The sequence below is a fragment of the Homarus americanus genome, unplaced genomic scaffold (genome assembly GCF_018991925.1).
Source record: "Homarus americanus isolate GMGI-L3 unplaced genomic scaffold, GMGI_Hamer_2.0 scaffold16712, whole genome shotgun sequence".
Classification (NCBI taxonomy): Eukaryota; Metazoa; Arthropoda; class Malacostraca; order Decapoda; family Nephropidae; genus Homarus; species Homarus americanus.
Genome location: NW_024757794.1, coordinates 7,603,404 through 7,616,022, shown reverse-complemented (window position 1 = coordinate 7,616,022; position 12,619 = coordinate 7,603,404). Strand labels below are relative to the sequence as shown.

Below are 12,619 nucleotides of genomic sequence, written 5' to 3'. Positions count from 1 at the left end.
TTATAAAGTATAGTCTGCGTCGTTTAGTTCTTTTGGATGTTCAGATATTTATGCCTTAAAATCCTCATACAAATTCACATCGGCTCAACATAAATTGTGAAGATATACAAACACAATGGTTAGCTGTGATTAGATCCAAGTAAAGGGTGTTTTTAAAAGCTTATAGTCACTCCTCTGCACGTTAATGCTGCTATTGTTTTTATTTACTACTAATACACGGGCATGAGAACGTAAACTTTGACGGTCGGTATAGACAAAAATTCTGGTCTTGTTAGAAAATTGAGCTGAATAGATATTTCTTTTATAACGTTTGAAGATGTGTAAGAGTGAAAATTGCAGCGTTAAGGTTCTGGCAACACTTAAGCCTCCGTTGACCTTGGGAAATGTCGCCGCAGGAAACTGATATATCCTGGTGAATGTATCAATTAACACACCTGCGTAACTTCGGCATGATGTTCACTTGTCTTGAAGGTCTTTCCTGTCTCTTGGCCGCGTTTCTGTCTCGACCACATTCCTACTCGGCCTCATTTGTATCGGGTTTCATTCCTATTCACCTTTGACCTCTTTTCTATCTGTCTTGGGGGTCGTTATCATCTCTGGTCTTGACTTCTTCACCAGTGGCGCATATCTCCATCTCCAGGTGTAGCGTGTCTCCGTAGCAACAAGGGAAACCACTGATAGCTAGTGCCAGAGCCTAATCTTATCTACCCTGATCTAACGTAATCATTAAAATTTGGGCTCCAAGTTCTAATGGGCCCCCCCACTCTTAATGGCCCCAATTCTTAATGAGTCTTAGCCCTGATGAGCCCCAATTCTAATCGTTAGGTTAGGGCTCATCTAACCTTCCACCCGTTTAGTACCTTTCGCCCACCAGTCACACGGAGTCCTTGGGTATGGTCACCGCTGCGATTGCCACGGTCAAGGCTTGTACTGGTGCTTCCCAACACAACCAGGCGGGGGATAACTTAGCCTAACCTAATCTAACCTACTCTAACATAGTGATGGTGGTGATGACGGTGGCGGCTAATTTAAATTCTCAGAAATTGACTTTAGTTGGTGATGAGGATGACCTTGTGTGGGGAGATGGTGGGGTTTAGAAGATACAACAACTGCGTAACTAATACCTGTTTTCTCTCATTTTTTCAGGTGAGTAACTTGGAGTGTTTGAGTTACTGTGGTAGCGAGTATGGGGGGCGGGTCTTCGGACAGCTGGTGGGTGAGTAAACCTGTGGTACCTGGTGGATGACTTAGTGTGGTAGTGAGTGTTAACAGGTGGGTGTTCCAGCACAGTCACTGGGGGCTGAGGAAGTCGCTATTTTGGGAATATTACCATCACGTAGTGTGGGAGGGTGGAGGAATGTGCGGGAGGACGGGAGAGTGTACAGGAAGGTGAGGTAGTGTGTGTGAGGCAGGGTGGAGAAGTAAACTTTCTCAAACATTTCTCTTCACGTCATTAAAAACTAATACCAAAGACTCTTCGGTGTTGTGTGTCGTCACTGCTGAAAGGTCATGGGTCTAATAGGATAGGGGCGCGTCATTTACCTATTCTTTTTGAGGCTTTTGTAAGTAAAGGTTGGTCAGGTGGTTCACATAGGCACAGGTAGAGCAGACGACAGGTGCGACTCGTCTCGTTCACTGTAGAGGCTGACAACTGTTAAGTTAAATGTGAATTGAAATTAATAAGGCTTAGGTCTACCATTATGAAATGCACAGGCTTAACTGTTGTTCAATTAAGGCTAACAGCGAGTGTCCTGTCAGGCAGTTCTGGGTCACAAAGGAAGGGGGAGGAATAGTTTCTCTCTCTCTCTCTCTCTCTCTCTCTCTCTCTCTCTCCTGGGTCCGCCTTGGGTCACTATCCAACATGTGAAGACATTATAGTATAGGACGCGGGTCATAACTGAGAATTAGTGAGCCTTGACTATACCGCTTTTTTCTCTGGTGTCCCGAGGTGGTGGTAGTGAGAGAGAAAGAGGATCAGTGTGGTGGATTTCGTCACGTGTGTCCTGACCTATAGTGTGTGAGGGGGGGGGGGTCTCTGCTGAAAGAAAAGTGTTAAAACCACCGGAGTTTACTCGAGCTTAGCAACAGTTAGGAGGTAAAACTACACTGAGTCTCTATCTTAACTAGACACGTTCATCTGGCAGCAGTTAAGAGAAAAAAATTACCATACAGAATCTTTGTGAAACTCGACCCAGAACGCGTCTTCATATCCCACTGAAGTGTTACGGCCAGGCATTAAATTTTCTTCTGTTGTGTATTACAGAATGGAAAGTCACCAAGAAAAATAATAGTATAATTTAACCAGTCAAGAGATCTTTTAAACGGCAAAAAAAAAGCAAAAAAAAAAAAAAATCCCGGAACGTGACTAGTAATCTGGGGAGGTTGGAAGGAAGGAGTTGGGGAAAGTTTACATGAGCGCGCGCGCACAAAAAAAATCGCTCGTGCCTTGTGAGTGACGAAGGTAAAAACATAAGCAAGACTACATCCTGCTATAGAGTTTCTACCATAGCCATCATCTCTACCACAAATGACGTTCTAGTTCAGGTTCTCCTAATTTGATTCAGATCAAAATTGGGTACTGGTAAATCGCCTTATTAATCGGACTTATAATGTGAATCACAAAATGGATTAGGTGGTCTGTGTGTCATCACAGTCCTCAAAGTAAAGCTCACTACAGTCATTCGCGGCCCCCTGCTACACCACTCGTCTCCCGTCACACCACAACCCGGAACCATGAAGACTTAACACGCTAAATCTGTCCCCGTATTGACGCTGAGTGTACGCATCTTAACTAATGTAGTCTTGGTACAATTATGACGCCATTTTGACGTCATTTATGTGTTGTAGCTTGACCGAGAGATGGAATTACGTTCTTACATCTCAAGTTACGATGAAAATTCTATTGTAAACCTGAGATGAGTTGGGGCAGGGGAGTACACACCCGGGGTGGAATTTTTCTAGGTTCTTCAACAGAATATTTCATATATGAATATTTTCACCAGCAGAAGGACAAGTTATGGCAGCTGTTGTTAATTGGGAATTTTACGTGTGAACTGGAATGTGAGGATTTCTATAAGTCGAGACAAATTCTTGGAAGTTTCATTTGTCTTCAGTGAAGAAACACACTGCTAATATTTCAAATGTGGCCACCTAGCAACGGTATATGAACGAATTGCTTCCATGTTGGAGGACAAATGAAGCTAGAACAGTCCACATTAACCCCAAACAGTCACACATCTGCTTGATGGTGAAAGGGTCGGGTCAAGTCATGGCTCGAGATTAGGAAGAGACAGAGAATGGAATGTGTGTGGTTGTGTGTGTTTGGGGTTCAGGATCCAGTATCCCGAAGCGAGTGTGGCCAAAACAGATCACCACTACGTGTGATAGTTATGCCCATGTGGTTGTATCTCAGTAGGCGGGGAGAAGCCTGGCACATGTACAGAAGAACGTGTTACAGTCAGAAGTCGTTTGATTGCTTATACATTACACTAGCATCACATATGTTCAAAGAACGATATTTTGGCGGATTGACAAACTTTAAATTGTCTTCAGATGAACCACCGAGAATGATTTCCCTGCAAGAAACTTTATGGTACATATTTTGACTGCCGTCCATTATTGACACCGCAGCAGACTTTCAAAACTGCTCTTATATAAACGATGTTGATGTTATAATGTAATATTTATTCAAAAAGGATGACGAGCAGTTGATTCACGAGTTATTATATTAGTCTGATGTTTTTGTTCTGTCGACCATAAATGCCTCCAGGGAGAACATTTACCGTGTTAACACTTCTTGACCAACAACAGAGTTACATTTACGACATAGCAACCGGATCTTCCATGTTTACAATAACAAAACAGACTGGCAGAATTTGAATAATTTTTGCCAGCCATCTCGTGTCAGATCTTCACATAATTTGGGGAGCTGTTCAGTAAGAGTAAGACATCACACAGGTTAATCTCTTCGTCAGGTTGGTACTGCTGTCACGCTGTGATGATGATGATGTAACATGAAACTACGTCGTGGTGGTGATGTGGCGTGGCTGGGAAAATCTTGAATATTTTTTTCTTTTTAATCCTTCACTCGTGATTTGGCAAGCAAGTTTTTATCAAGAGATAAGTAGAATGTGCATTCATGGGGCTATGTTTTGTTACGTCATTTCATACTATCACTTTTTTCGTCTTGTCTTTCTTTCGAAATTGACTTTTTTCTTTGTCGAGAAGAAAAAATTAAATAATTTTTTTATCACATTCGCTGTGGGTTAATATTTCACCTGACAGACGGCCACACGAGAAGGATCTTGAACTTGGTGAAGATGTTTGTTTGTAGGCCCCCAGATGTTAGGTCAGACCAGCTATGGCTAGGTCAGGTCAGTTGAGATAAGCAACGTGCCTTTAAACAGCTGTGGTCAGATCTGATAATGTCAGCTGAGATCAGATTAGATAATATTTGGACCTCCTCAAACCAGCGGTTATACCATGTGAGGTCAGATAAGAAGATAACAAACGCAGGACCTCCTTTGGTTAATCCTGATGCTGTCGGTAAAAACGTGGTATTTGTGTTATTATATGAATCCGTTATTCATGTTACTGTACGAGCAGGTTTTAGTGGCGTTACTATCCTAAAACTATATCTTGCGCTTGTAAGACCTCACTTGGAATACGCGGTTCAGTTCTGGTCACCGTACTGCAGAATGGATATAGAATCCCTAGAAAGCATACAGAGGAAGATGAAAAGACATCCCCGGCATTAGGAACCTTGGGTACAGAGACAGATTAAAGCATATTAATCTGCACTTCCTCGAGAGACGTAGAGTGAGGGGCGATATGATCGAGGTGTATAAATGGAAGTCAGGGTTAAACAAAGGTAATATATTATACAAAGGTACTCAAACTATCCAACCAGGAGCGAACTCGTAGCAATGGTTTTAAATTAGAAAAATTTAGATTTAGGCGCGAGATCGGCAAACATTGGTTTGGAAATAGAGTAGTGGATGAGTGGAACAAGTTAACGAACTTCATCATTAACTCGAACACGCTGGGTAGCTTCAAATATAGGTTGGACGGATATATGAGCGATAGGAGTTGCGTGTAAACGGGGCTGCCTAGTATGGTCCAATAGGCCCGCTTCAGTTTCATCTATTCTTGTGTTCTTAGTGGTGCTGCTACATTATACTCAGGGTTAGTGGCGCTACTACATTTTACTCCGGGTTAGTGGCGCTACTATCTACAGGTATGCGCAGGACTATAATGGCACACGACAGTGATGACATCCAGTGTTTGTCTGGTCGTCTCTCAAAGGTTCAACACGCCTGGAGACGTAACAAGCACCCACAATACTCATTAAAGAGTTGTTATGCTGGAATATGGTCTGATCCCCCTTGATGCCCTCGTATGTCGAGCAGGAAGGCCAGCCTAATATTTAATAAAGTGTTCAGGTGTAACGTAAGGTTGTCAGTGTTTGCTTTCACCCAGGAGAGGAGAGTGACGGGGCTACCAGACGTCGTAGGGGGGTTAGATACCTCTGGCCTTCATGGTTCTCTATTTTGTGTTAAGAGTTACCAAGTTATTTACTGAAGACTTGCATCACGTGTGGTGCCACTTGGGGCTATACAAGGACTGTTGGTATAAGTCAGGCATGCGTGCGTGTGTGTTTTTTGTGTGTGCTTGCGTGCATGTTTTGTGTGTTTTGTGTGTGTGTGTGTGTGCAAGACCTTACTTCTGTGTCGTCAACTCTTAACTGTCAGAAGTATGACACTGGAGGTATGACATTTACCGTCACTAGACTATCCATCGTGGCGTAATAAGAGCTGAGTCTGAGACCAACTTGTGAGTGTGCCAGCTTGATGAACCAGACTGTTGCTAGCAGCGTTCACGTTAGCTTAACCAGTCAGATTTTCTCTTGAAGACCTCCGGAGATTCCTAGCACTGATCCTTATATTTGTTTTTATTTGTAACAACCCTGCTAAAAGCGTGACACCTGGGAGGTTAACACTGTGTTTTCTTGTAGCACCATACATTACGTCTCCCTTGATAGGCCTCACTCCTGTAAGTCATAATATTTGTGTAGGCATTAGAAACCTCCAAAGAAATCTATCTATCCATCTATATTTATTTATATCTTTATGTCTGTCTGTCTGTCTAATAATCCTCTCTCGTGTGTGGTGGTCCAGGGCGAAACACAAACCCAGAACAAGAAGGGCAACAAAGACGAAGGGTGCAAGACCATTGTAGAGGGTGATAGGGACAGGCTGAAACAAGGACACGAATCTTTCAAGAGTAATACAGTATATGAAAACTCACAGTACACCGGGAAGTTTGTTCTGATTCACCAATGATTCACTTGATATATTATCCAACATTTCTCGTCGAGGGTGTTCCGTCTGTAACTTACCCGTCTTGTGTTTGTCTGTGTGAGCGGTAAGCGGCGTATTGGAAGTGAGAGACGAAGAAGAATTGCTCACAACCAGTCTCTTAAAAAACCGAATTACACGGACTTAGTTCTTCAGCAGTGTATAGAGAACATTTTGTCCTCCGTCTCTGGGGATATGAGAAGATTTATGCGTCTTGTTAATCATCTCAACACTATAACCCAAACAAAGAATTTATGGATTTCGATGAATCTATCCATCAAACACTACAAGACAACGAATTCCAGTATTTTCTAACATATTTTGAGAATTTTGGTCTATTTGGTCTCCATAGTGACAGCCCCCTCCCCTCCCCCTATGGTAACCCTTAGCTCTTCTAGTTCAACTTGTGTTTAATGTGTAGTTTGTGTTTAGTTTTAGTGTTTAGTGAACCTTCAGACAGTTTAGTATGGTGTAAAATGGTGTGTGTTTTCCGTGGACTGATTTATTAAAGTTCCCCCCTACTGAAACCTGAGTTGGTGATGGAAAGACGGTATTAGTGTATCCAGTAGATGACAGATGGTGGTAGATGACGGCAGATGGTGGTAGATGACGGCAGATGGTGGTAAATAAACAGATGGTGGTAGAGGACTTCAGATGGTGGTAGATGATAACAGATGGTGTTAAATAACTGCAGATGGTGGCAACAGGTGGTGACAGGGCAGGATAGTGATCATATCCCCAGGCGGTGCACTGAACCATCTCGGGCAGTCTTGTCACGTCACTGTGTATACCAGCTTAGTAAAATGGCGGCTTGCTCATCTTGTATACACGCCACCACCACACTCCTCCTTCCCCCTGCCCTTGGACGCTGTCTGTCTGTCTGTCTGTATTTTTCTGTCTTTCTGCCTGTATGTATATTTTTCTATATGTATGTATGTATGTATGTATGTATGTATGTATATGCGGGTTTTTATTTGATTAGCCTGTCTCGTCTGTCTGCGTGTTCCTGTCTTGTGTGTGTGTCATTCTGTCTGTCTGATAGTCTGTCACCCTCTGCCTGTGTATATACGTATATAGGCTTCTGTCAGTGATAAATTGAAGAGCAAGTTCACCTGATAATTAGGCACCCCAGCTTATTTCACATGAATATTAGGCACCCCAGCTTATTTCACATGAATATTAGGCACCCCAGCTTTTTTCACATTAATATTAGACACCCCAACTTAAGTACCCTAATGCTATCAACATTAAAAGAAAAGATATTCAGGAAGTCAGTCTTGGACGCCCACAGGCCCTGCAGCTGAGACCGAGGGAGTAAAAACTATCAGGAAGAGGAATACATATGAGGAAGGATTTTATGAAGCAGTGATTCCTTCCTCCTTCAGCCAGAGAGTATACTCAACAATATTGGTCCCTTGAAAAATAAGAAAGGAACCATCGCTTTATTCTTAACAGTTTTATTTATTTTATGAGATTAGATTATGGTAAATATGATGTTAAGGAACGTTGTTAGATATTTCATTTACATTATGATAGTTATTACTGATATGTTCATATTTATAATGGCCAATAAGAGATGTTTTTGATCCCGACGTTGAGGTGTAGTTAAATTTAGCTCGGTTCTCCTTCGTAAAAATTATAATAGCAATGCAGTTTCTGTATTTTGCCATTTGTATCACATGGTGCGGCTAAAACAACATTGTACTATATATATTTATAGTTTAAACCTCACTTAAACGAAGAGTAAATTATATTGTTTATTAGTGGAGCAGGTTTTAGTGTTTGGTCAGCTTATCACTACTCAGCCGAGAAAGGTGAAGTACGGAAGAGAATGAAGACTATGAATGGGAGTGAAGAAGAGTGAAAAAATGCTGAGTGTGTAGAAATAAAGTGCTGCTATACCATGGTTAATGTGTCGTGGTTTCAAACAGGATTACCTTGGCCAACCTTTCATAGCCTAAGGTGGTTAATCAACTCGTAACACTCCTAATCATTGACAGTCGTCGTAAACACTGAAATAACCCTCAATACTTAATCCAGTTGTCGTGAAATTGCCTTAGGATATTAAACATTGAATATATACGGGAAAACGTTGATATATTAAGAAATAGGAGAACACCATATGGCAGTATGGGTCTTCCCGCCCTCTTGCCGGAATGTGTTCTTAAATCAATAACATTGGAACTTGTTATTTTAGCTTGTATGTAGAATTTTAAATAAATTATGCCGAGATTGTCTAGTTAGGATTAGAAAAACCGTGTAATATGTGGCTGTTAAAGAAAGCAATAGTTTGATTTTTGAAAGAGAAAGGTAGCTGGTGAATTCAGCAAATCAATAATGTTGGAACTTCTTCTTTTAGTATTATATATGGATTTCTCAATATAATATTTTATACTGAGTAATATTATGAATAAATAAATTATTATATGAATTAGAAACGTCGGGGTTGTTTACTGAAAGAGAAAGGCGGTAAGTAATGCGAGCGTCCTTTATAAAGCCTGTGTGTGTGGGTGGCGGGAGTGAGTTCAGGCCGGAGCATCGTCTGCTACGGTTGTCAGCGGCGGCACACGGCCAGAGCAGGACGGGTGCCGATTTACTCTCCTGAATTAAACCCAAATACCCCCGTTACTTCAACTGTCGTGACTGATTCTAGACGTGGACCTTCACTAAAGTATCCTGTGTGTGTGTGTGTGTGTCGCAGTTGACCATAAATTAACCTCCATCAGCTCGACAAAACTACCGCCATAATGGATTCCGTAACGATGCCCAATTACTCGTACGTGTTTAAGTTTGAAGAGGATTTCGACACACTAGAGAAGCGGCGATGGATGAAGGAGAACTGGATGATGTGCTTCTACTACATAGGAGCCTACATGATCGTCATCTACGGCGGGAAACTCTACATGCAGACGCGGCCTCGATTCGAACTACGTTATCCCTTGTTCATGTGGAACGTGTTCCTGGCTCTGTTCTCTATCTGGGGAGCCTACAGGAGCGCCCCCGAGCTGCTCTACGTCCTCAACAAATATGGTTTCCGATACTCTGTGTGTATCCCCGGACCCAGGTTAGTGGACTAGGGATACTTATCCCGTGACTGATTCAATTGCTCTCCAACTCCTCCCGCCAGAACTATTATTTTTTTGTGTGTGGGGGGGGGAAAGAGTCGGTTTACTGCGTGTTTTAAAATATTACCAAATATATTATCTTGTTGCCCCATAGCTTTGAGTGGAGGGTAACGTTATTTCCGTGTTTGACAACTTAGTCCCAGAAGGACGGTGGGGTAACCCCTTTAAAGACGAGATATTTAATCTCATCCTTATAACGTGTTGAACAAACGTTTAGGTTTATTTTCGTAAAAGTGTTGACGGAGCATTTTAGTAGTATCGTAGAGTTTTGTGATATTTCGTAAGCAAGTGTCAGACCGCCATGCGTTCATTGTTGGGTTAAGGTAGGGAGTTTCGACACCCAACAAGTGTTTTGGTATATTGCGAATACCTTTTAGCATTTTTAAGGTATTTATTGTCTGATATAGTAGTAAATGAACTTCAGTTTGCTGTTGTTAGTGAGAATATTTTAAATCGTCTGTTCATTGTCTGAAAGTAAAACACTGCTTGTTTGATAAAGTAATAGTAAAGCAAAAAGTTACACTAGCCGGTTAAGATCCTTTGTATTGTGAGTAATTTGATGATTATCTCATTGTCTTGTTGGGTTTATTCAGACGGGTTATATTTAATAAAGCATTTTCAATTCATTAACTGTAGCCACGTTAAGCCTTGTGCAGTACTATTGATCTTGTGGTGTAGTGTTAGTGGTGAGTCATAAGCGAAATTGTGATCCACATCAGTATTACCAGTTTTCATAATGCATCTTGTACAAAGCACTGTGAAGGAAATGTGAGTGGGTTTGTCATTCCTACGATATGGAACTTTTGAAGTGTGTCCACAGAACAAACGGCAAAGCTATAGTGGTAACAATAATGCCTTCTATTTTTGCCAGGTTGTGTGTGCTTGGTGGGATCTGGTTTGAGTGTGTACAGTAAGGGCGGGGTTTGTGAGGTTAAAGGTAAACTTACCTTACAGGGGCAAACTGCCTACCAGTGGTAAAAAAAAATCAGGGAGTTTAATTATAATATTATGTTGATAATATTGTAGTTAATTCTGTGAAGTGAAGATGAGCTTTATTGTCCATTCTCTGAGTAAGAGTAAGGCTTGCTGGGCGTGTACCTGTTTAATGGGAACATTACGTAATGTACCGGCGGCTCTCCCAATACTTGCCAGATACCTTGAGCGTGGTAAATTGTCTGGCATTCTTCCTTTTCGAATGTTATTGAGATTCATTATTTATGAATTTCTTGTGTCGTTATATTCAAATCTTCGTCAGTTTCTATATCACCGATCTAGATAAAGGCTATCGCTACCGGGTTTCAGTGGCTTTGCTACAAATATTGAGATTTTATCGTTCACACCTTGTTTTGACCATTTCTCGTCCAGTCGTCTCTGAGGGCTTCTTCACTCCCCCACACGTCTGGCGAGTGAATGAATTCCACTGTCATTCGATTTCTGGAGTATAATTAACTATGAAATATTAAGCGGAGACTTGTTTTTGTATCTCCATTGTACTTAAATCTTGTGTTTCTGGTTAGTTGTTTTTCTCCATTACGATACTCTAATAGTCTATATCCTCTTTTGAGTAGATTGAAAATGACACTTCATCTGAATCTGTACCAGTGCTTATATTTCCTCGCAAATTAACAGAATTCAAGTGGGATATACAAGTCAGAAAATGAGGCAGCTGGCTTGCCAACACTGAGGTTGCCTTGAACCGAAGATGATAATTTGAAGCAAGCCTCGTTCTATTATATAACTGAGATGAGCGGTTAATAGAAACTGATGACTGTTTTGCACTGTAATATATTGATATGAATTTATCTGAAGAATATTTATGTCTGCTCAAGAACAAGATCCATTGTGGTTTAGTTCCCATGAATAACTTTATTTTCATAGCGAATTACAAAAACTGGTCAATTTTTTTAATGCTCAAACCCCCCCCCCCCCACCCCACCAAAGAATTCTTGAAACTGGTATTGTCCATACATCACATAGTTTGGACAAAGAATTCTTGAAACTGCGAAAACAAAAAAACTCGCGTCAAAACCAAATTCACTGTATATTTGTTTCATGGGCTACTTCGTTTAAATCTTTGAAGAAAAAAACCTTAATTGCTTGTCTAGTAAAAAGTTCAATAGATTAGTTTGTGTATTTATAATGGCGATTATTTGGTAGGATATTGCAGTGAATCATGGAATGTGTGTTTATGTGCTCTCCTCGTCCAGCTGACCCTGAGCTTCGAACTACGGAAGTTGGGCAGGTTAAATTTAGTCGCACTATGAGAGGAGGAAGGACCGGTAGTTTGGTGGGAGGTGGACTTTTTTTTTGTATCTGGAAACTTGGCCCTGACACGGAAAACTTGTAACCCTGTTTTGAAACTTAATATTCTGTCGACTTTTAAGATTTTATGGTTGAAAGATTTTATCAGTCCGGTTTGTTGATACTGTACCGTTTTGATTTGTATATCTTGTTGCATGTAAAGTAATCTAAAGTCGGTGTTAGGTTTGTCCAAGGGCTCGTCTTCTTTTATATACCACTTGGTATTTGAAGCACCTCACTGTATGGACACAGCGCGGTGTGGATGAGGACAATCCCTTAGTGGTTTCGAAAAGTCACGGCTGGTGGTTGTGAATGCCCCAAGCCCAGACTTGTCAATAAACAATGAAAATTGGGCCCATCAAGGCATATCAACCGAGTGATAGATGAATAGGAGGTGGAAGACACGCACTCACCCGAAGATGTAACCACAACTTCACAAAGCCACTGAAATTTCTTGTTCTGTATAATTAAAATGCAAAACTTCCTCCACAGAGAAGAATTTATGGAGTTCAATTGGAAAGTAGAATTCTTTTGGTTGAGAACGCGAAGGAAACTTGTTCCCACAGAAGGAAAATTTATGAGAATTTACATGTACACTGTTGTATGCATAAATATTTAAGGTGTTTGAAAGGGCCATTTGTTTATCCTAGGATAATAAATTTTATATTTTGATCATTTATATAGGCACTATCGATTACCTTATATCGGCATATGCAGTATATGTTAATAACCACAGGGGAAAAAAGAAAACAGGGTAGTTCCCAAGTGCTTTTATGCAATTCACGTCTTTAGAACATAAGAAAATAAGGAGTCTGCAATAGGCCGGTTGGCCTGTGC

The 12,619-nt window shown here is 41.1% G+C and overlaps 1 protein-coding gene across 2 annotated transcripts in view; it reads left to right on the top strand.

Annotated features, from left to right (window-relative positions):
* Positions 1-12,619, top strand: part of LOC121857739 (elongation of very long chain fatty acids protein 6-like) — a 102,528-nt gene that overhangs the window by 41,209 nt on the left and 48,700 nt on the right. Inside the window, exon 1 of one of the 2 annotated variants that reach the window (XM_042353858.1) lies at positions 8,874-9,420. The exons of the other annotated variant lie outside the window; for it this stretch is intronic. Within the exon in view, the coding sequence (XP_042209792.1) occupies positions 9,104-9,420 (317 nt within the window). The 5' untranslated portion in view covers positions 8,874-9,103. Of the gene's footprint in view, positions 1-8,873; positions 9,421-12,619 lie in introns of those variants that run through there. 2 annotated transcript variants of the gene reach the window in all.